Here is a 24,975-nt window from a genome sequence, read left to right as displayed (position 1 = left end):
TCTTACCAGCCCTTAAGACGGCAAATTCTAGAGCTACTGTGTTCTCTGGATCCCAACTCAGGTCAACAGACTCATGTGTCATTTGCTCACTAACTTAGCTCCCAGCCTAGTAACACTATTTCTCACAGTTTCTCTTTCTTTCTTTCTTTCTTTCTTTCTTTCTTTCTTTCTTTCTTTCTTTCTTTCTTTCTTCTTTCCTTCTTTCTCTCTGTCTCTCTCTTTCTTTCTTTTTTTAAAGATTTATTTATTTTATGTATATAAGTATACCATTGATTTCTTCAGACACATCAGAAGAGGGCATCAGATCCCATTACAGATGGTTGTGAGCCACCTTGTGGTTGTTGGGAATTGAACTCAGGACCTCTGAAGAGCAGTCAGTGCTCTTCACCGTTGAACCGTCTCTTTAGTCCCTTACAGTTTTTGTTTGTTTGTTTATTTTAAGCAATTTCTATGCTGTGTTCTACAGAGGCTACATCTTCTTATATGCCCTGCAGCAAAGTATGAGGGAGGGCTTTCCTCACCCTCACCCACACTGCCTAGTTTTCTTTCTTCCTCCTCCTGTTTTTTGTTTTTTTGGTTTTTTGGTTTTTTGGGTTTTTTTTGGCTTTGTTTGCTATATAGCCCAGGCTGGATCCAAACTGTTGGCAATTCTCCTGTCTTAATTAGCCTCTTGAATGATTTTTTTTATTACATTTTAAATTTTACTCTGTGTGTGTGTGTGTGTGTGAGAGAGAGAGAGAGAGAGAGAGAGAGTTTGCATATGCATGTGTATGTCAGAGGACAACTATTCAGAGTCTTTTCTCTTTTTCTTTCTCTTTCTCTTTTTTTCTCTGCAGGAATAACAAGTGTTTTAACCCCTAGGACATCTCTCTAGCCCTTCTGCCTTCTGCTATTTTGTTTGTTTATTTTGTTTTCTTTTACAGTACTGTGGACTAAATCGTGATTCTTGTGCTTTCTTACCATGTGCTCTCCCACTGAGCTACATCCAGAACCCTTGTTTCTGGTTGTGTTGTTCTTATTGCTGTCGTCTTGTTTGTTTTGAGATTGGCAACTCACTATGGTGCTCAATTTGGCCTCAAACTCCTAGGCTCAAGTAATCCTCCTGCCTTTGTCCCTTGAATAGCTGGGCTTTAGGTGTGTGCCACCGTACCCAGCTCAGAGAGGTTAAGCATGTTTTCATGTTGATCATCTGTCTGTCTTCTTTAGAGAAATATCTAGTTAGTCCTTTGTCTATGTATTTTAATAGATTTAATTTTTTAAAGCAAAGTTTTAGACTTACAGAATAACAAAACAGATATTATATAGACTTATATTGTATAGACTTCAGTATACCCAAATAGTACAGTATGGAGCAAGGGAGGCAGACTATGGCAGAGAAACTCTCCTCTGTTAAAAAACAAACACTTAAGTTATTAGGGTTGGAGAGATGGTTTGGAACACACATGTTGGCTCACAAACATCTGTATCTCCAGTTCAAGGAGAACTTCTAATCTCTGTGAGCACTGCACACACATGGTATACAGGGAGACATGTAGACAGAACACCCACACATAAATTAAATAAATTTAAATCTCTAAAATTAAAAACATGCATGCACACATCCAAATAGAAACACATCTGTCATGGTGGCTCACATTTGAGAAGCTGAGGCGGGAGAATTGTTTCAAATTCAAGAGCTATCTGGGCTAAATAATGATTTTCAGGCCAATTTTGGCTATGGAATAAGACCCTATCTCAAAACCAAAACAAAAGAAACAAGACAAAAGCACTGTTCCTGGGGACAGGTGTATTGGTGCACTCCTTTAATCCAAACCTCCTGGAAGAGGCAGGTGAATCTCTGTGAGTCTGAGGCAAGTGTGGTCTATATAGAGTGTTCCAGGCCAGATGGGGATACAGAGTGAAATAGTGTCTCAAAGGAGGTGGGGGAGAAAAGGGAAAAGAAAAATCAGTCACTATCTCTGGTTATTAGAGAAACCCAATCCAAATTCACAATGAGACACAATTTCTTTTATTTTAATTTTTTATTTGATATTTTATTAACATTTCAGATGCCATCCCCCTTCCCCATTTCCCCTCCCTAGAAAACCCCTATCCCATACCCCTCTTAACCACTGAGCCATCTCTCCAGCCCTCAGACTTTTCAAAAAGGGCTTGGAAGGAGGGTGCTCATTCTCCCTCTGCTCCCCTGGCTTTCCCTCTCACCTTCAAGTTGATTCAGCAGCAGCTGCTGCTGCTGAGGAGCTTGTCACTTAAGTCACTAAGAACCAGTGGCTATGCAGGAAACTTCCAGGTTTTTAGATCCAGATTGGAACTGCTAAAGCACCCAGCCTTGTGGACTGAGAAACTGTCAAGTGTTTGCCTCTACAGCAGTGGTTCTTAGCCTTCCTAATGCTGCAACCCTTTAATACAGTTCTTCATGTTGTGGTGACCCCAGCCATAATATTATTTTTGTTACTACTTCATAACTGTACATTTGCTGTTGTTATGACTCATAATGTGATGTATGTATTTTCCAATGATCTTAGGCGACCCCTGTGAAAGTGTCATTTGACTCTTAACTCCTGAGCCATCCATCTAGCCTCTAAGACCCAGATTTATAACATTTACATTTTCTTTCCTTCTCTTGAAGAGTTTGGAGGTAGAAAACGGAAGGGAGAAAATTGGCACTGGCCAGGTGGTGGTGGCACACGCCTTTAATCCCAGCACTTGGGAGGCAGAGACAGGCGGATTTCTGAGTTCGAGGCCAGCCTGGTCTACAGAGTGAGTTCCAGGACAGCCAGGGCTACACAGAGAAACCCTGTCTCGAAAAACAAAACAAAACAAAACAAAAAAAAAAAAGAAAATTGGCACTGGATTATAATCTCAAAATAAAATTTAAAAAATTAGTGTGTGTATGTGTGTGTAATGCTCTTGAACTTAGATTATAAGAGTGAGATCTTGATTGTGACTTATCATCAGTAAACATTTCATTTGTACATATATTTTATATTTTTAAAAGTTGTTCCAGCCTGGTCTGCAAAGTGAGTTAGTTCCAGGACTGTCGAGGATACACAGAAAGAATCTGACTCCAAAAACGTTGTTTAATTAAAATTTGAAAAATTTGCTTTATTTTCATGTTGCATGAGTGTTTTGCTTGTATGTATATATGTGCACCACATTGATGCTTGCTGTCCACAGAGGTCAGAAGAGGGTACCAGATCCATTGGAGGTTGTAAACCACTCTGTGGGTGCTGGGAATTGAACCTGGGTCCTCTGCAAAAGCAATAAATGCTCTTAACCACTGAGCCATCTCTCCAGCATGACATCTTGATATTTTGCATCTCAAAAATAAGTAATCATCAAATGTGTGCAGATCTACCTCCTAAAGTCTACCAAATCCGTCCCACCCTCTCCAACCTCACTATTGTCACTTCAGCTGAAGTTCTTGTCAGTTTTCATCTGGACTAACCCAATAAATTAGGGACATATTTCCTTTCCTGAAGCCTGATCCCTTTTGTGTATCACCAATTCAACATATACTCTAAAGACAGAGTTAATCTCTCAAAACCTGACTAAATCTAATGGCAGCCTGCATCTGTTTATAGTTCTGCATAATCCAACAAGATCAAGATAAATTCCAGGCTCCTCACTATGGTCTCTGTGGGTTTGTGGCATGATGTGCTTGCTCTGCCTTCCTTCCCATCTCTCTTTGCCCTTCCTTATTCAAATATTCAATATTCTAGTTACACTGGGCCCCTTGCACCTTGAAGAACATATACAGATCCCAATACAGATGGTTGTGAGCCACCATGTGGTTGCTGGGAATCGAACTCAGGACCTCTGGAAGAACAGTCAGTGCTCTCAACCACTGAGCCATCTTTCCAGCTGGAGCAAAAATATTTTAACCTTTATTTTTATTTTATGTGAATGGGTGGATGGGTCTTTTGCCTACATGTATATCTGTACACCAAGGGTTGGATTCTCTGGGACTGTAGTTACAGACAATTATTGGCTGTCATGTCAGTGCTGGGAATTGAACCCAGGTCCTCTGGAAGAGCAGTGAGTACTTTTAATCCCTGAGCCATCTTTCCCTGAAGAAAACTTTCTAATAATTATTTTTTTTGTGTGTGTTTTTGAGACAGTGTCTCTCTATAGAGCCCTGGCTGTCCTGGAACTTCCTCTGTAGGTCAGGCTGCTCTCAAACTCACAACAGCCTATCTCTGCCTCCTGAATGCTAGGATTAAAGACATGCACCACTATGTCCAGCAATTTTTCTACTTTTGACCATGCATTTACTTCTACTTTTCCAACATAGCTATCTCCTTCTCTTAGATAATCCTAATTTCATAAGATAATACAATCTTTCTATCATCTATGCAACATCTTTCTATTCACTAAAATGTAAACTAATTCCACTCACTTTGCTATTTAACCACTTCTGACACATGTTACAGGATTACTGTAAGTAATTACATGTGTGTCAAGTTGGGCTATGTTCTTTTTTTTGAGACAGTATTTCACTGTAACCTTGGCTGGTCACACACACAGCATAAATTCATACAGACACACAAAGTAAAAATAATAAATCTATTAAAAACCTTTACTATTATGAACCAAGACACAAAGGCTTAATCTTCAATAAAATGCATCTTACAATTTAAAAGTTATGGTTCTATGGTGCTAGAGACCTGGCTCAGTAGTTAAGTGCACACACCACTCTTCTGAGGATCTCAGTTCAGTTTTTACACCCATATCAGGCAGCTTACAGCCACCTATAACTCCAGTTCCAGGGACATCTAACACCCCAGGTGTCCACACAGACACATACATATATTATAAATAAATTAAAAAATACACAAAATGATGATCTTACATTCTGTCTACTTACCAAAGGAACATTTTTCAAAATCTTACCATAATGCTTTAGGGATTCTCAGAAGCAGAATAACAGGTGTGCATATTACCAGCCACACTCCAAGCCCAAGAAGTGAGATTTACAAAGATCAACTTATGTCCATTGTGATGCCTACTAGTGCAAGAGTGGCTTCCCTGCAAGATAGTGCTCACCTGGGTATGTTGCTAAATCAATTCCCCAAAGTTCTCCAATCACAATCACCTGGAAAGACAAAGGCAGTATGTTTGCCCAGCACCTGGAAGGCTCTGAACCTCTGGAACACAGATGATGGAGGTTCTCCTTCAGACATTCTGACTTAGGGGCTGAATTGGTGCCTAGCAGTCTCAGTCTCCCCGTGTCTCTCCCTCTCCCCCTTCCCCCCCCCCTCTCTCTCTCTCTCTCTCTCTCTCTGTCTGTTTCTTGAGGCAGGGTTGTGTGTAGTCTGGGCTAAACTCAAATTCACTGTCCTGCCTCAGCCTCCCCAGTGCTGGGATTCCAGGCAGAATCAGTATTTTTTGTTTGGTTGATTTTTTTTTTTTAAGTACAGAGATGGTGAGGGCTTAAGAGAAACAGCATAGAAGTCTTTCACCTGCATGTCTAGAGTTACCCAAAGATATTTTGTATTATTTGAGATTATTATGAAAGGGTGTTGTTTCACTGATTCTTTCTCAGTCTGTTTGTCATTTGTACATAGGAGGGCTACTAACTTTTTTTTAGTTATTTTTGTACCCAGCTACTTTGCTTAACGTTTTTGTTTTTTTTGTTTTTTTTTTTTATCAGCTATAGGAGTTCTCTGGTGGAATTTTTAGGGTCATTTCTGTATACTATCATATCATCCGCAAATAAATATTCTTCAACATTTCCCCTTCCTATTTGTATCCCCCTGATCTCCTTTCTGTTGTCTTCTTGCTCTGCTAGGACTTCAAGTACTATAGTAATTAGGTGTGGGGAGAGTGGACAGCCTTGTCTTGTTCCTCATTTTAGTAGAACTGCAGCAGATGGGAACAAATAGAGACCCACAGCCAGACATTATGCAGAGAGAAAGAACTTGGAACACACAGCTCTAAATGTGATGACTCCATCAAATCCCTCCCCTCAGCCCAGGGAACCCCAAGGAAGAGGAGGCAGAAGGAGTGGGGAGACAGAGAGGATGGAGGACATCAGGAGAACAAGGACCTATAGAACAAAGCTCATGAACCCACAGAGAGTGGAGCAGCAAGCACAGGGCCTGCACAGGTCTGCACTGGACCCTCTCTCTCTATATATATATAATAGCTTTCATTTTAGTACTTTTATGGGTCTCCTGAATGTATGAAGAAGTGAGTCTGTGATTCTTAGAACTTCTCTTGAGGCTCTTTTAGTTTTCTGTTGGCTTGGTTTGTCCAACTTTAATATTTTTTGTTTTATATTATGAAAATAAAACAGTGAATCTTTATTTACACATATTTCTCTGGCCAGTTCTAAAAATATTTTTTCATTGTTTATCATGATTTCAAAAGTTGTTTTCCAGGCTGGAGAGATGGCTCAGTGGTTAAGAGCACTGACTGCTCTTCCAGAAGTCCTGAGTTCAAATCCCAGCAACCACATGGTGGCTCACATTATTCTGTAATAGAATCTAATGCCCTCTTCTGGTGTGTCTGAAGACAGCTACAGTGCACTCATATACATAAAATAAATAAATATATCTTTTTTGAAAAAGTTGTTTTCCCAGGAGTAGAGGCGGGACGCAGAGCTTCACATATACTAGGGCTGAAAGAGTTAAAAAAATTTTAAACCTTCCACAGATGGAGTCAAGAGTGCAGATCAGCTTGTTCTGCGTTCTGGGTCCTAGGAAACTAGTTATCCACAAGACAAAATAGATGATAGATTGAATAGAGTTCAGAGCTGGGAGTTCAAGACAGCATGACCAAGCGCTATGGGTACCAGGAATTAAAAACTGACCATAAGATAGATTGACTAGGGATTGAGCTGAGAGTTCAAGTTAGCGTTCCTGTGCACCCTGGATACCAGGAGAGTTTGAGTTGTGCACCCTGGATACCAGGAGAGTTTGAGTTGGGAGTTCTCAGCGTGCCCGTACATCCTGGATACCAGGAACTTGGCTGATTATGTATAGACTCTTAGAGAATAGCCTGTTCCTTGTTCCCTGTCACAAACTGAATAATGGGCTGGGACTTTCCACAGGTGCTCTCCAATAGCTCTCCCTTACTCCCCCTGTGTTGTGCCCCCCCCCAGTTGTGGTTTTGGGCTTTAAATTTTCTCTGTCTCCAAGGCCCCGGGGTCAGACCCCATTGCCCCTGCGTGGGCTACAGGTCTTGACCTCAGTATACTGATTAAAATATGCCTCTTGCTGGTTACATCAAGTTTGGTGTCTTGCAGTTGGCCGCGAATTCCTGAGGCTTGGGTGAGGTCCTCCATTCGTGGGGGCCTTACAGGGCAAGTACTCTATGGATGGCCATTGAGCTACACCAGCCCTACACCTTCTAATTGTAAAAAGTACTTTAATTTTGCCCAAGTTAATACATATAGCCCAATGACAGCTACACAGCAAAACATTGTCTGACCATTAACCTAGCACCTTCATCCCACTTACTTTCACAACACTTTAAAAAAAAAAAAAACATATCTTGGGAGTGAAGCCAGCAAGGTGGTCCATCAGATAAAGGGGTTCACAGCCAAGCCTGACAACTTGAGTTGGATCCTTGGGACCTATGTGATAAAAGAGACTCCTGGAAGTTGTCCTTTCATACATTGTGTACACACGTGTACACAATACAATGCATATATACACATACATAAATACATAAAAAATTATTTTAAAAAACGTTTGAGACAGGCTGCTAATATAACCCAGGGTAGTCTCAAAACTGCCACCACAGGCTCAGAGATGGCTCATGGTTTAAGACAATTTATTGTTCTTTAGAGGAGCTTAATTTGGTTCCAACCATCCATAATTGCAGTTACAGGGATCTTATGCCTTCTTTTGCCATCTGCAGGTACACTTAAATACATGAAGACAAAATACTCATATATAAATAATAAAATAAAATTGGTGCACTCCTTTAGTTCCAGCACTCAGGAAACAGAGGTAGGATATCTCTGAGTTTGAAGCCAGCATGGTCTACATAGTGAGCGCCAGGATAGCTAGAGCTATAGAATGAGACCTCATCTAAAAAAAAAAAAAAAACCCACAAAAACAAGCAAACAAAACAAAACACGCACCCCCCCCAAAACCAAACCAAACCAAAACAACAGGAAAAACCAAAGATGAAAGTAATCTTCCTGCCCAGACAGCCTTCCAAGTGGAGGTTCTTCACGACCTATCTCTTACAACCAGGTCCTCACATTATTTTTTGACCGAGTCTTTCTATGTAGCCCTGGCTGGTATTGAACTCAAGAGAACTGCTTGCCTCTGCCTCCTGGTTGCTGGGACCAAAGATGTGAACCACCTAGCCACCTTCTTCTTCCTCTTCCTCTTCCTCTTTTCCTCCTCTTCCTTCTCCTCCTCCTTAAGATTTATTTATTTATTTCATGTATGTGAGGACACTGTCACTGTCTTCAGACACACCAGAAGAGAGCATCAGATCCCATTACAGATGGTTGTAAGCCATCATGTGGTTTCTGGGAATTGAACTCAGGACCTCTGGAAGAGCAGTCAGTGCTCTTAACCGCTGAGCCATCTCTCCAGCCCGTATTTTCTACTTCTTTCTATACCTTGACAATTGTGTTGCTAAGAAACTCTGGAGGAAAAAAAAGCTCAAATAAATTGATATCATTAAAATGAACACTGAGCTGACCCTGGTGGCAAACACCTGTAATCTTAGCATTTGGAAAGCTGGGGCAGGAGGACAATTGAGTTTGAGGCTAACCTTGGCTACAGTACTTCTCTTGTATATATATATATATATATATATATATTGGTTTTTCGAGACTTCTCTTGTATATTAAATGCACATTAACTTTGTGATGGAGCTTCAGCCAGCTCTAGCTCCCCTTATCTTCAGAGATGTTTTAAAAATATCAAGAAAACCAGTAAGATAGCAAGATGCCTCAGTGGCTAAGATACTTAAGGAGCAAGCCGGATAACCTGAATTTATTCTCTAGAACCCATGTCAAGGTGGAAGGAGAGAAACAACTCTTTCTATAGAGTTGTTATCTGACCTTTCTTTTTAAATTGGTTATTTTATTTACATTTCAAATGTTATTTCCCTCCCCATTTCCCCTCTGAAAACCCCCTATCCCACCCCCACCCCCATTTCCCCTGCCTCTATGAGAGAGCTCACTCACCCACCCACCTACCCACTCCCATCTCACTGCCCTAGCATTCCCCTACACTGGGACATAGAGTCTCCACAGGACCTAGGACCTCCCCTCCCATTGATGTCAGAGGATAAGGTAATCCTCTGCTACATATGCAGTTGGAGCCATGGGTCCCTCCATGTGTACTCTTTGATTGGTGGTTTAGTTCCTGGGAGTTCTGGGTAGTCTAGTTAGTTGATATTGTTGTTCTTCCTATGGGGTTGCAAACCCCTTCAGCTCCTTCAGTCCTTCCCCAAATATGCACACATGCCACACCACATTATGTGGAGGTCAAAGGACAACTTTGGAGAGTACTTTTCTCCTACCATTTAGGTGTCAGAGATTCAATTTAGATCCTCAGGCTTGGCAGGCCCCAGAACCCATGTGAAAAGCCAGGTACAGGGATGCATGCCTTTAACTGAGGTGATGGTGGAGAATAGGGTAGAGGCAGAAAGATCTTTGAAGTTTTCTGGCCAGCTAGTCTAGCCAAATCAGCAAGCCTTCATTTCACTGATGCACCTTGTTTCAAAAAATAATTCTGAAGTATGATTAGGTAAAGATATCTGACATCAACCTCTGGCCTCCACACAAATTTATGCTTACAAGGACATATACCAAACACACACCAAACAAACAGAAAGGCTTAGAGTCAAGAGTGAACCCTGCCCATTCCATCTCAATCTGAGGTGCCAGCATGTCAAAGAAGCATATCAATCAATAATTTTCATACTCTGTAAATCCATGAGCATAGGCTAATATCCTCCTTTACTCCTCAAATAAAGTCAAACCCTATTTTATGATGCATTTTCCAAGTCTTTCCGTACTAGCACATTATATGTTTTCCTTAGTAACAACTGTGTAGTTTTTCATTGAATGGGCATATTGTTATTTAACCCTCGTTGCTAATGATACACATTTTATTTACTTAAAAAAAAGAAAAAAAGATTCCTTCAGGGAACCAGATCATTGTCTTTTGAAGCTTTCTCCTACAGCAAATGAGAAGAGACCCACAACCATCCAGACATCACACACACACACTGAGAGAGAGAGAGAGAGAGAGAGAGAGAGAGAGAGAGAGAGAGAGAGAGAGAGAGAGAGAGCTTTTGTGTATATATTATGGCTTTCAGTATTTTAATGGGAATCTGTGAGTGTACGAATGAGTGGGTCTCTAATTCTTGCACCTTCTCTTGGGGCATTTTTTCTTCTATTGGTTTGCCTTGTCCAACTTTGATGTGTTTTCCCCCTCTCATTACATTTTATTTTATGTTTTGTTATCTCTTAGAAGCCTGTTTTCTCTAATGAGAGACACAAAGTGGGTAAATTCAGATGGGAGGGGAAGTGGGGAGGAACTGGGAGGAGAGGAAACTGTAATCAGGATATATTGTTTGAGAAAAGAATCTATTTTTTTTAAGAATCTATTTTTAATGAAAGGAAAATGTTTTTCTAAAAGAAGAATTAAAAAACAAAGAGGCCATTTTTCTTTCAAGTTTTTATTTGTAAGTTTCTGTGTATGGGTGTGCACCTGAGTGTAGGTACTCAAAGTTTCAGATGAGTCCCAGGAATCAAACTCAGATTCTCTTCAAGGGCAATGCATACTCTTAAGCCATCTCTCCAGTCCCCAAGGACATCTTAGTTTGTTTCTAGTTTCTTGGTGTCATTAAATACTTCCATACTTCTGATTCCCACACTCTTTTCACATTTGTCACAAAGTGACCTTATCTTTTTCAGAGGAAGAGACCTTCCTGTACCCATTTCTATTTACACAAGTCTTTCTAACAAATAATCCTTACTGTTTCTAACCCTTCCTATATTGTATCCCCCTCTAGGTCTATGTAATAAACCTACTTAATAATTACCTTCCATCTTGACTTCCTCTCAGAACTTCTGATCCTCCTGCTTTTACCTCCAAGAGCTAGGATTATGGCCATGTGCCATCACGGTTTATTTATTTGGTGCTGGAGACTGAACCCAGGGCTTGTCTTTTCTAGGCAATCACTCTATCAAATAAACTCCACTCCTAACTAGATTGTTTTCTTTTTGAGGCATGTTCTAATTCTAGCTCCAGCTGGCCTTAAACTCAAGGTGCGAGTGACCAAGGCTCTTAAAAGTCCCCGGTGCTTAGAGGCACTCAGGGTGGTCCAGCGTTTGACATGTCGTTGTAGGCTTTCCTACAATACAGCCTCTAACAAAACTAGGCTATCTCGAACCTCTGGCAACAGGATTGTTTACCTTTACACCAAGAAGGTTGGGAAAGCACCTAAATCCACATGTGGCATGTGCCCAGGCAGACTTCAAGGGGTTCGTGCTGTGAGACCCAAAGTCCTTATGAGATTAAGACAAAGCAGCATGTCAGCAGGACCTATGGTGGTTCCCTGTGTGCCAAGTGTGCCCACAACAGGATCAAGTGGGCTTTCCTATTGAAGAGCAGGAAATTGTTGTAAAAGTGTTGAAGGTACAAGCACAGAGTCAGAAAGAAAAATAAATATGCAGCTTTTTTAAGTAATAAAAATCAAGACTTAGTCTAAAAAAAAAATCCCCTTCTTGGTTGAGACATCACACTTTTCAGGTTTTCTGTTTTTGACAGTACTTAAATCCTGGTTTTCACCAAGAATCTGTCTTCCACCTTATCCTATCTATGCTTCCCAGGTGATGTCTACTGTCTATGTTGCATAAATCCTAAAGCTTTATACATGCATATATGTTAAATTCACCTGCTTCTGACTGAAACTGAAGAGCCACTTCTCAGTGACTAAAAACTCCAAAGTCAGAAGCACAGATTCCACTCTCCTTACTTCCCATTACCAGTCATTAAGACAAAAGTCTTATTTCATGCCTAGTACCAGTGATTCAGTCATAGTTTAGGCCTTAATCATCTCTCTCTCTCTCTCTCTCTCTCTCTCTCTGTTTTTTTTAGACAGGGTTTCTCTGTGTAGCCCTGGCTGTCCTGGAACTCACTCTGTAGACCAGGCTGGCCTCGAACTCAGAAATCCGCCTGCCTCTGCCTCCCAAGTGCTGGGATCAAAGGCGTGTGCCACCACCGCCCAGCGGCTCCCTTTCTCTCCATCCAAAATCATAGAGAATGATTGCTCTATAATAACCATTTGATCCTAAAGCTGGAAATCTTAATACTGTAACTGGAACTATAGTTTGAATCTGTTGTTTCATGTCCCCAAACATTACCTCTGCCTAAAGTGTTCTCTTACTTATGGCCCCTATGGCTAACCGCTAAACCCCTGCCTATTCATCAACTATTGTTTTTTCCTAAGTTAGGGTCTTGTAGCCCAGGCTGACCTCAACTCAGAAGCATCCTTTGCCTCAGCGTCCCAAGCATTGGGATTAGAGGTGTAACCACCATGCCTGACTTTATGATTTAGTTTTTGAGTCTTCTCTGTGAAGCATTCCTATATTTACTTGGCAAGCAGAGTCCATAGTCTTCTCGTTGTAAAAAATAAAAAGACCCCAAAGACCATTTTTAATACACTGATGTTTACAGGTCTCTCATTCAGATCTTAAGATCCTTGCTATCAGAAACTAAATGTTCTCTATTAGTTGTTAACTTATTTGTTTTGTTTTTTTTCAGGTCTGAATCTCTCTGTCTTGGAACTTCCTCTGTTCGAAGTTCAGCCTGGCCTTGAACTCAGAGATTTGCCTTGGATCAAAGGCACTGCTTTATAGAAGTAAGTGGTATAATCAAAAGAGTCCATGAATTTGAGAGAAGGGGGACTGGAAAGGGTTGGAGGGAGGAGATGGAGAGAAAAAAAGATATAATTCTATTTTAATTAAAATAAAAATAAATTAAATATGGGCAATATAAAAGTGAGTATCATGTACCTATTTAATCTCCCAAGTCAAAATTCTAGAAACCTATTCTAGTTCTCCTTTTGAGTCTCAAGTGGCAACTAACCAGCTGAAGTCCTGTTGATCACATCCCTTTCTGAAGATGTCTCAACGCCACTCCCCTTTTCCCCATTCCAATGGCACCACCGAACTTTAAGTTCCACCCTCCCCGCCCCCCCTTAGCTTGAACTACATTTGCTCTTCACTCAAAATCACTCTCCATTCTATTGCTGTTAAATTAACGTTTTATTAAAAAACATAAAACACATTATAAAATTAAGATACAGAAATAACAGCAAAACACTTACTACTGTACATAAACCAAATAAACCACCTCCTCTTCATTCTCATCCCTCAGAGGTTATCACTAACACTTTAATGTATATTTTTTTCTTTTGCACATACAAGTATATATAAACATATCATATATACCCAATTTTTGACTCTTACACAAATTGAATCATACATGTCTATTATTTGACTCAATTTCTGTCTTCATTCAACATTCTGAAAATTTCTTAAAACAAATCTAATACACTCCTCAACTTTATTTTCTTAAATATAACATTTACTTACTAGTATCAAATGCAAATCTCTTTTTCTCTATCTTTCTCTTTTGGTTTTCTGAGACAGGTTTTCTCTGTTTTACAGCCCTGGCTGTCCTGGAACTCACTCTGTAGACCAGGCTGGCCTCAAACTCAAGAGATTCACCTGCCTCTGCCTCCTGAGTGCTGGGATTAAAGGTGTGTACCACCATGCCTAGCTCAAATGCAAAGCTCTTGAAGATATGCTTCCTGTCGGTCTTTCAGTGTCGTGTGTAGTCACTGCAGCATCTTTTCTTCTCTGAAACAAGGCAGGTACAAACAAGGAACACCTTCTGTCATATGTAGAACTGGAACTCTGCCCGAACTGTTTGAGATGGTGCTCTATGGCTTTTCAACAACCGGCTTTCAGATGGCCTCTGCAAGACTTCTCTGCTTTTCCATATATGACCGCTTCTAATTTTTTCTTTGTACTTAACAGTTCTATGATTTATTAACATTGTCTGAATTCCAGTTTCACTGCCCCAACTTGATGGCAAGCTCTTATTTTTAACCTTTGCACTTCAAAATCCGATAAACTGCTTAACATGAATCAGATGCACAGTAACATATCTGTTGGGATTTTGTGATTTTAAGAACATTTACTGAGTAGCTACGTTGCATAAAACCATATCCTAAGCACAAAACAAAACAAATAACAGTCTTTGCCCTAAGGAACTAACCATTTTCCTATAATTTTTTCAACGGTGGGAGAGAGCACATTTACATGTCCCCCTACCATTTGGATACATAGACTGTTTCAGAGACTTATAGCTACATCCTTGTAACAAGTCATTGTTTATCCAAGTAAGTAATACATGAACAACCAGTTTGTCTAACAGGATTATATTTTAAGTGTGACACAGAGCCAGCCAGGTCCTAATTGTCTAATCCAGCAGAGGGGTTTTCATCTGTTCCAGTCTGCCAATTAGAAAGTAAAATGGAGGCATGTTTATACAAGTACAATAAATGCCATTAAAGGAGTGTAATGAGGAAGAGTGAGTCTGCTCTCCCTTCTTGGTAGTGGTTAGGGAAAAGAACTTGCTACTGTACGATCTAGAGAAATAATTACTATTTTACTTATTACTAAAACTAAGGTGTTAACCTAGTAATATCATTATTAGCTACTATACACACATAAACAAGCTGGGGGAAAGGTAATAGAACTAGGCTGACTGAAGAGGCTTAAAGGAAGCCTCATTCATCAGAGTCCAAGTCAGTGTCTCCAGCAATGGAGTGGAAATCCTCACTGTCCTCCTCATCCTCTGAGAGTTGGACCTGGCTTAGTACGCTGGGCCCAGAGCGCTGCTCTTCCTCATCTTCTTCCTCCTCTGATACCTCATACCCACCGATGCTGCTGAAGCTTGTATCCTGGGTGTTCGACTTGGGATCAGGCTCTTCATAGCTCCCATAACTGAGAAGAGAAACAACATCTCTCAAGCTTGGGCACCACCCAGTAGCTGATCATTTACATGCTTTGTACTGTCAAGGGATCAGCCCATCTCACCTCCCCAGACACTAATGGGCTCTTAACTGTTTCATATGCCCCTAAGAAAACTGATTCCATTCAAAAAAGTGTCAACTTCATATACATGAGAGCCCAAAACTTACCAACACTCATTACTGGCTAACCATGACCACACATGCTCTCAAGCCCCACTCTTTCACTGGACTTAGTTTCACTCATCTATGTATTCAAAATTAGTCAGCAGTCCTGAATAATTTCTCTAACATTTCATGTTTCTATTACCTCCTTTCTATTCCTGCTCTGTCTGCTGTTGCTTAGTTCTATGTTAGCATGCCTGGCCTGCACTACTGAAATAAGTCTTCAGGGCTCTAGGATTGAGCTCCTTCAATTAATTCATATTTCTGCCAAGTATGTTCTATTTTCTGTTTATTCTAATTTTATTTCACAAAAAACCCACAAATGTATATTTACTGTTAAAAAATTATAATATACACTAGAAAAAAGGGGGAAGATCAGCAGTATCTTTACCATGCAGAGATATTCTAATATATGACTTTTTTCTATGCATTTTAGGTACTTAAATATTTTATATTTTAAAAAATAAAATGCTTTCCAGGAGTAGTAGCACATGCCTTTGATCTCAACTTTTGGGAGGTAGAGGCAGGAGGATCTCCACGTTTGAAACTAGCCTGGTCTACATAGCAAGTTCCAGGACAGCCAGGATTACACAGAGAAACCTGTCTTAAAAGAAATAAGTTAATTAACTTAGTTAAAAATTAAAATTAAAAAAAGTAAATTTTTTTTTTTTGGTTTCTTGAGACAGGGTTTCTCTGTGTAGCTTGAGCTGTCCTGGAACTCAGAAATCCACCTGCATCTGCCTCTCAAGCACTGGATTAAAGGCGTGCGCCGCCACTGCCCGGCAAGTAAAATGTTTATTCCTCAGAAATATACTTTTTCCGCAGTGATGGCGTACACCTTTAATCCATCGCTTGGGAGGCAGAGGCAGGCGGATTTCTGAGTTCGAGGTCAGCCTGGTCTACAGAGTGAATTCCAGGACAGCCAGGGCTACACAGAGAAACCCTGTCTTAAGAAACCGAAAAAAATAAATAAATAAATAAATAAATAAAATAAAAAAAGAAATATACTTTTTCAATAATGACTACAATGAACATCCTTCTGTGTCAGTACAGGGCTCCGGCATAATTAGCAGGGTAGTGTTTTGAGCCACAGTCTCAGTTCAGTCCAGCCCCAAATTTGCGATCCTCCTGTTTCATCCTCCTAAGTGTAGGATTCATAATGTGGCCGACCTAACAGCTGCAGATATTCTGGTATATGGCCATAACATGACTTATTTAATAGTCTCTCACTTGTATATTTAGCTGTTTCTAATTTATTTCAACATTAGAAACAATGGGCTGTGATGAAAACTTCATAATCTTTTTGTTTGTTTGAAACAGGATTTTACTATATATCCCTGGCTGTCCTAGAAACTTACTATGTAGACCAGGATGCCCCTGGCCTCTTAGAGTGCTGGGGTAAAGGATGTGCATTATCACATCTGGCTACACGAACAACTTGATATAAGTCTTCTCACAGGACAATTTCCTAGATGAGGAATTTTAGAACCAAAGGGGATACAGATATTTTTATTTATAGTGACAAAATTGTTATAGTTCTCTCCTACCCACCCTCTCTAGTTACATTTATTACTAGCCATTTAGGAATGGCCTTTTCCCTCAAACTCTTTCTCAAAATCAACACAAACCTAATAGGTAAGAAAGTATATCACACTGTTTATCATAGTTCTGAAATACAGTTATTGGCCATTTGAACTTGTGGATTTCTTAGTTCACATCTTTTATCCTTTGTTCTTTAAGGTATAGAACACTCTAAAGCAAGGACTGGAGAGATGGCTCAGAGGTTAAGAGTCCTGAGTTCAATTCCCTAGCAACCATCTGTAATGAGATCCGATGCCTTCTTCTGGTGTGTTTGAAGACAGCTACAGTGTACTCATACATAAAATAAATAAATCTTAAAACACAAAGCAGATCATACACTATTCTCACTTAAAGCCTGCCCACATTTACGTCCTTCACAACTTGGTTCTTACCTACTTCTTTTTCAAAAAACAAAAAACTTATTCATTCTTAACTACTTCTTTGAATCATTTTTACTACATGGATCAGTCAAAAGCTCTGGCCTACTTGTATTCTTTAAAAGTGTCCCATAGTGACTCACAGAGACTGAACTGCCAATCAGGGAGCCTGCATGGGACTGACCAACCTAGGCCCTCTGCACATAGGTGTAGCTCGGTTTTTAAGTTGGATTCCTAATAGCAGTAGCAGAGCCTGTCTCTGACTCTTGTTGCCTGCCTTTGGGACACTTTCCTCCTACTGGGCTGCCTTGTCTAGCCTCAATAGGGAAGGATGTGCCTAGTCTTACTGCAACTTCATAAGCCAGGGCTGGTTGATATCCATGAGAGGCTTCCTCTTTTCTGAAGGAAAAGGGAGGAGGAGCAGATGCAGGGAAGGGAGGTGAGGGAAAAGACTGGGAGGAAAGGAGGGAGGGGAAACTGTGGCCAGGATGGGAAGAAAATAAATAAATTAATTTTGAAAAAAGTGTCTCATGCCTCTGGGTCTTTGCAATGCCGTTCCAAGTCTCTGGGACACCGTATGCTTCTTACCCTACAAACTTACTACTCATATTTGATTCAGTTTCCTTCTCTATTCAGCTTCCCCAACCTCCACCCTTCTCCATGTCCCAGAAAAACCCTATGGTTACCTGTCATGTCTTTCATGTTACACTGCCACTGCCTGTTAACCCGTTTCATAATTCCTGAGACACAGAGCTCCTTAAGGGAATCCCATACCTTACCTGTGTTTTCACTTAGGACAAATATTTGTAGAATAAAAACATATCCTATCTACTTGTTGGCAAGATGGATTGCATATGTATGTAGTAAATCCAACATGTTTGAAGCCAAAATCATGTTCCTATCCTTTCTGTTTTTCCTCAATGAAATTTTCATTATTTATCAGATTTAATTTCCAAATTCAACTGAATAATGCTGTTATCTGTCCCATACTGCCCTTAAAAGCTATCTAACATATATATTTGGTGTTATTTTCTCTTCCCTGTTCTTCTTTTCAGTATCTCATGTAGCCCTAGCTGGCTTTGAACTCACCTTATACCTTTAATTCCTGATCTTCCTCCACCTTGAGTATGCAAGGTGTACATCACCATCCCCATATCTTTTTTGTTTGTTTTTAGATAGGACCTTAATACAGAGCCCAGATTTGTTGTTCTCTTATCTCCTCCCCCCGACTCTCTCTCTGGGGTGAGGTGGGGCACAGGGTTTTACTGACCTGGATCTCACTATGTAGATCAGGCTGGCCTTTAATTCAGAGATCCACTTGTCTCTTCTTAGGCATGCAGCATCATACCTGGCTAGCCTTAAACTTAGGATACTCCTATCTTATATCTTAAGTACTGAGATTATAGAAGTCTGCCAGCATACTTAACAACTTTCTTTTCCTCAAAGTATTAACTCCTAATAGAACAAAATCCAAATGCCTTGGTATGTTACTTATGGTCCTCCCATAATATAGTCTGCTCCTATTTCAAAAATCTTATTCCCTATCCTTGAACACACTTCATGTTGTATTTCTATGCTTCTGACATTATTTCACCTGTAAAGATTGACCCTCTTGCTGGCATTGTATATGCTTAGCAGACTCCTATCCATCCTTTAAGGCATAGTTCAAATGCTTCTACACGAAATTGACCCTGGTTACTTAAAAGGCACAGGAATACACTCCCTTTTGGGGATTCCTTAGCACTTTGTACTTACTTGTACTTCGGTACTTAGAACATCATATCTATAATGATTTATGTCAATCTTTCCACTAGAAGAGCTCCTCAAGGGCAGTCTGTCTTGTTCCTCTGTGTATTCAGAGGGTCTAGACAATGCCTGGCCTAAGTAGAGGTGTTCAGGAAATGTTTGACAGATGAAAGCTCCTTGTCACCACAGACTGGAAATGATACCACAGCCTCAGAGCATACTGTTGCCTGTTACCTGATGTTGCTATCCTCCAAACCACGGGAAGCTTCCCCAACATCTCCCTCATAGGACATCATGCTTTCTTCATTTTCCATGCCCATCCTTGTATTCTCCTGAAGCATGTGGGGCTGTTGGGGTCTTATACTGCCAGATTCTACTTCAGAGTCACTTCCACTTTCACTTAGCTGAAGAGCTGTAAAAGACAGATTGTGCTTCATTAAGAGATAAGCTTGATGGACTAGGAATATGGCACAGTGTTAACAGTGTTTGCCTAGCATATATGAGAAAGTACATTCAAAATAGCAAAACAAGAATGAGAAAAAAAAGTAATTTTTGTCATAGTTAGCATCTTCAGCCTAGTATCCCAAACTAGTTTACAAAGATTCATTTATGCCTATAGTCCTTCACCTCTAAGGCATCTCTTTTAACTACCATAGGTCAACAGTGGCAAGATCTATAGTTTAGAAACTGAGTTTAAGTAACTTATTTCCTCTTAGTCTAATATATCTGTTTTCTATCATCTCTAATACTTTACCTTACCATTTCTGTTATTTTGCTTAATTTTCCTTTCCTACTCCCAAACACAACCCTTCAAAGCTGCTACTTGGGCACTGCCTTTTCCACTATTATCTTTAGGCCTCCTGTGTCTGTTCATCCTCACTTCCCCTGAGGCTAATGGACATGATCATCCTCTGAAGTGTATGTTCAGCACTCACCCGTCTACTAATAGGACTCTAATAAAAGAGATAGCTTTTTTTAAATAATAGCACATAGTAAGTAGCAATGAGGGCTCCTATTCAGTCCTGAGGTACAACAGTGAGCTATACTCACCAGAGAAAGGGTTATCTCCTTCTTCATCACTCCCAGCATCTTCCTCATCATCTTCACCTTCAGACATAAGCAAATCCTCATACAGGACACTGGCTTGGGGCTGTTGTACAGTTCCTTCCTCTTCATCTGCAAGATCACCATCTCCATCTCCACCTTCCTAAACAAGTTCAGGTGGCAGTCCATCACTAAGAGACCAGAATGCCTTCTTTCCCCCGCATCCCATTTGCTGCCTCACAAGAAGTTAAATAATTATAGTGGATCGACTTGTCTAGCTCATTTCAAAGATTAAAGTCAAACTGAGGCTCACAATGAGGAGAATCTATGATATCACCTTGGGATCTGGCCTGCCATGCACTATTGGGGCTTGTATCATATAAATGTGTAATGTTTCCATCCTCCTCATACCCTTCAATATCTACACCAGAGTATTCCTCGCCCAGTCTACCTTGGCCCTGGCGAGTGTAAGGAATACAAATAGCACATCATTGAGGGAATGTGCCTGTAGGAGTTAACCAAGGGTTCTTGACTTAGGTTCTTCCTTGGTATCCCAGCCAACCCCACTGCTAGTAGAGGTTGTTTACACAGCTCAAGGTACGTGTATTTCCCCTAGTCACTCTTTGGAAATAATAGACAGAGCAAGAAAAACCAAAGAACAGGGAAGTTTTTGGTCCACTCTTAACTGTCATCAGAAGGAAATGTTTCCTTTCTAACCCAAGCTTTTGAGATAGAAAATCCTTCTATCATGAAACCTTGAGAATAGGTACAGCATTGGATGGGAATTATGTTTTGATGCCTCTGGCAAAGACCAGTTAAAATTATACATATTTTTAATTTGGTTATAACATAAACTACATAAATTACTATACCAATTGTTGTGAACTCTGTCTCTGAATGCAGCTGTTTTTCTAGTTAGTCACTTTCTGGGTTGTTCTGACGCCTCAAAAACTGTCCCTGAAAATCTGTTGTGCTTCAATCTGACAACCATTCTCCAGACATCTCATTTCAAAGCCTTGTTTTCAGGGCCAAAGGATCCAGTCATTCTCCATGTATACATGGGATCACTCCATCCCTGCACATTCACCTACCAGGCAGATCACCAATCTCACAAAGAGGAGTAACATTTTACCTGTGTTAGCTGCTTTTCTGAAGTAGCACTGGGAATATCCAAGACAGACAGATTGCTCTCATCTTGATATACAGAAGCATCTCGAGAAACACTGAGGGATGTGCTGTTATCATACAAATCAGGAGGCTGCGGCATAAAACATACAACTTAGGTTCTACCAAGGAAAGCAGCTAGAAGAAATACAAAGAATTCTCCTTTATAACATTCACTGAAGAAAAAGGACATGCAAAACAATCCAGTTAAAGAGAAACCATAACCTGGTACAGCTTTGTACACAAATTTTTAGAATCCTTTGAATAACATTCACTCTAGCAGAGTGGCATCTATTGTATATGTTCAAAAGCTAAAATAGAAATGCATAAAGCTTAGGGACAAGTTTATGTATTAACAGCCTCTCTGGTCAGTAACATATTTTCTTCTTCTAAGCCTTGCTGTTTTTAAGTGCAGGGATTCATATTAGTTGTAGTTTTACTGACCTAGAGACATGAACGGAAACTGGATAAAGGAATTAAATTTCAAAAAGAGTATGGAATGGTTTGGCAGATCATAAGCTTGTGGATGATACTTCAAAGCAAAAATGGCAAGGTTAAAATAAAAAGCATGGGCTTTGAAGAAAACAGCCCTGGGATTGAGTCTTGGCTCTACCGTTGTTAAACACTGTTTTCCTCAACTGTAAAACATGGATAATAATATCTACCTCACAGGGTTGTTGTAAGAATTGAGAGCTATGTGTACTCAATACCTGGTACTCAATAAATGATAGCTCCTTTCCTTCTTATCATTCCTGAAAAGCACAGAAATTTACTAAATGGATTCTAGTCAATAATAAGACTAGATAAAATATTCATGAAGTAAATACAAGGAAAATAATATTCATCAAGTTCACCTTTAAAGTATATTTACAGACATAAATACACATATCACAGATATGAAAACTCAAAATACTCAGTAGTTGATGTTATGAAAAATGGAATTGATAAGCAACACACCTCTTATTTGTATCTTCTAATCATTTTTTAAAAAAGATTTTATTTATTGATTTTAAAAATTATGTGGCTGGGAGTGGTGGTGCCTGCCTTTAATCTCAGCACTTGAGTAGCAGAGTCGGGCAGATCTCTGTGAGTCCAAGGCCAGCCTGGTCTATAGCCAAGACCATACAGAGAAACCCTGTATATATAAATAACAACAACATATATGTGTATGTGAATGTCTGCGTGTGGGTCTGTGCATGTGAGTACAATGTCTGTTGAGGCCAGAAGGTGTCAGAACCTCTGGAGCTGAAGTTAAAACAGCAAGTCACAGAACATGAGTACTAGCAACCAAAGTCAAGTCCTCCAAAAGAACAGCAAGCACTCTTAACTGCTGAGCCATCTCTCTAGTCCTATCTTCTAATTATCCCCAATCATAGTATTACTTTGATTAATATAAAACTTGCTTATGAGCAAGGAATAGTGCCAAAAGCCTGTAGTCCCAGCATCAGGAACGTTCAATCAGGAAGATCACAGTCTGGGACACAAAGCCAGATCCTGTCTCAAAGAAACAAATGTATACCCATATAAGTGTTGTAAACAAGCAAGCAAACAAGATTGACTGAGAAGATTTGATTTTCTAAAATAGAGGCAAAATAGATTTCAAAACATTACCATACAAATTAACTTTCCGAAATTTTAAAATGTAGTATGAAAATAAAGAGGATTGTGGGGAACTGTAAAAATGAGTAATTTCAAAGTATTGAGCTCAATGCAAGTTTCAGTAGAAGTATCCAGAGGCAAATACACTACTGACTGTCACAATTTGGAAGTTAAAAATGACATGATTAATACTGTGCTTCAATACAATCAAAACTGTATTATGACAGGTTAATCTAACACAGACACTTTCTAATCATGTTTTCATTTTACATAGTAAAGAGTAAGGATGGTCACACATGGGGATCTAAATTCTTGAGTTAACAGGCAATGACTTTGGCTATTTTAAAATGTCTACACATAAATGAAGGGAAAGATGAGAGTGTGAACTGAAAAGAGTGAAGCAGTACTAGCCATACAATCCTCTGCATAGGAAGCTCACTAAGCATAGCAAAGCAGCTCCTGCTCAGGAAGGACAAGGCTTTGAGTCACCAATGGTCTAGGTTTATGCCCATGTAAGACTCGAGAAAAGCATATACTAACTGGTGGTTAGATTCTGCTAGAGAATGATGGCTAGTATCCAAGCTTTAACTTACCAAAAAGTACCTTGTGGAAACTGTGAGCCTATTAGCAAACAAGGCCTTCCTGGGCAACATCACTCACCCAAGCCCCCTTGACCCAATCTGCCCATACAATTCCAAGAGCCTTTCCTTGTTCTGGACCTTGAGGAAGTATCTGAGGGTTCTTTATACCTGGCCTCTCAGTAACCTATGTTTTGGGATGAAAGAGAGAGTAAAAGATAGATAGAGAAAGTGTACGAATGAGACACAGAGACAGCAAAAATCCAATAGAGACCATGATGGTGCATATAAGTTTGGAGTGAAACCTGGGAAGAATGAAAAATAACCCTATAGGAATCGAAGAATTCTGCATTAAAGCATTCAGTTAAATTTGAAAGAGCCTCTGGGAACTTCACAAAAAAATCCTTTATACAAAGAAGGAAACAAATATTTATCAAATGCCTATAATGTGCCATACAAATGAACTCATTTAATGTTGGAAAGCACGTCTTAGAGAAATGGGAATAGAAATATTAATTTCTCAATATCACAAAAGTAGATACTAGCAGAGCTAAGACTCACACCCAGGCCTGTTTTACATCAAACCTCATGTCCTTTCCGCTCTACTACTGTATCCAAAATAGACCAAGGATCTGTTAATATTCTACTTCAAGTCTATTTCTCAAATATGCCAACTTGCTAAGACTAGAGGAAATACTCAGCAGGTTCAGTCAGACCAGAAAGAACTAAAATTTTCTTATTCATCCTTCTTTCTAATCTTTTAACATATAAACTTAAGATAGTCTTCATTTAGTAGGAAAGGAATTAACTCTGGAAATTAAATGATAAAAGCCATGCTGACATACTTCTAAAATAATGGGTAATCAGATATCTAGAAGGCACAAGAACAATATGGCCCCAATCTGTAATTGAGCAGCCTACATCTAGGATGTCCTAGAACCCCAAAACTTACCAACAAAACAACTAGAGACCTAGAGGATGCCTCTGGCTATAGTAGTCAGGAATCTGGTATTCTCACACACTATAAACAATCACCCCACTCATTCATCCCATAGTTGCCTCTTCTGGATTCAACAAGGCCACAAAGATCCATGGCCCTCACTCACCTTAGCCTTTGAGAAGACAAGAAAGCACACGAAAGGCATATGAAGAGGAAGGACAGAGAAGAATGGTATCTCAGTAAACAGATCTGTTAACATGCTCCCAGTTTCCCAAACCATAAGAAGATTGTAAGAAATTCCTAATCCTTTGGCTTACCTGAGGTGTATAAGGTCCTGGAGTCATTGGGTCCAGACTTTCTAATTCTGCTTCCTCCAGAGCCGCTTCTTTAGCTGTACAGATATCTTTCTCAAGTTGAGTCAAGTGTTCATCATACTGAGAAACAAATAAAATTAATGAATTCATTCAACATTTAGGTACTGGGCATCAAAAATAAAACACACACACACAAATCCCTGTCTTCGGGGCTGGAGAGATGGCTTAGTGGTAAGAGCACTGACTGCTCTTCCAGAGGTCCTGAGTTCAACTGCCAGCAGCCACATGGTGGCTCATAACCATCTGTAATGGGATCTGATACCCTCTTCTGGTGTACATGAAGATAGAGCAGTCATATACATAAAGATACATAAATACATTTTTAGAAAATGCAGTCTTCATAGTATTTCTATTCTAATAGCAGAACACAGTTGATAACC

At 39.8% G+C, this 24,975-nt stretch overlaps 1 protein-coding gene and 1 pseudogene across 6 annotated transcripts in view; one reads left to right on the top strand and one right to left on the bottom strand.

The window, feature by feature from the left end:
• The window catches only part of LOC117694966 (large ribosomal subunit protein eL34 pseudogene), a 32,716-nt pseudogene extending 21,065 nt beyond the window's left edge, over positions 1 to 11,651 (top strand).
• A 1,586-nt stretch (positions 11,652 to 13,237) lies between these two features.
• Positions 13,238 to 24,975, bottom strand: part of Taf1 (TATA-box binding protein associated factor 1) — a 71,923-nt gene continuing 60,185 nt past the window's right edge. For 5 of the 6 annotated variants that reach the window (XM_076918366.1, XM_034485012.2, XM_076918367.1 and 2 more), the window contains 5 exons: positions 24,539 to 24,655; positions 21,073 to 21,198; positions 19,947 to 20,103; positions 19,131 to 19,308; positions 14,639 to 15,001 (listed from right to left, as the gene is read on the bottom strand). In XM_076918366.1, coding sequence (XP_076774481.1) covers positions 14,785 to 15,001; positions 19,131 to 19,308; positions 19,947 to 20,103; positions 21,073 to 21,198; positions 24,539 to 24,655 — 795 coding nt within the window. In that variant the 3' untranslated portion in view covers positions 14,639 to 14,784. Of the gene's footprint in view, positions 14,509 to 14,638; positions 15,002 to 19,130; positions 19,309 to 19,946; positions 20,104 to 21,072; positions 21,199 to 24,538; positions 24,656 to 24,975 lie in introns of those variants that run through there. The other variant, XM_076918368.1, reaches the window with a different exon arrangement.

Source organism: Arvicanthis niloticus, chromosome X, assembly GCF_011762505.2.
Source record: "Arvicanthis niloticus isolate mArvNil1 chromosome X, mArvNil1.pat.X, whole genome shotgun sequence".
Taxonomy (NCBI): Eukaryota; Metazoa; Chordata; class Mammalia; order Rodentia; family Muridae; genus Arvicanthis; species Arvicanthis niloticus.
This window is presented reverse-complemented; position numbering and strand designations above follow the sequence as displayed.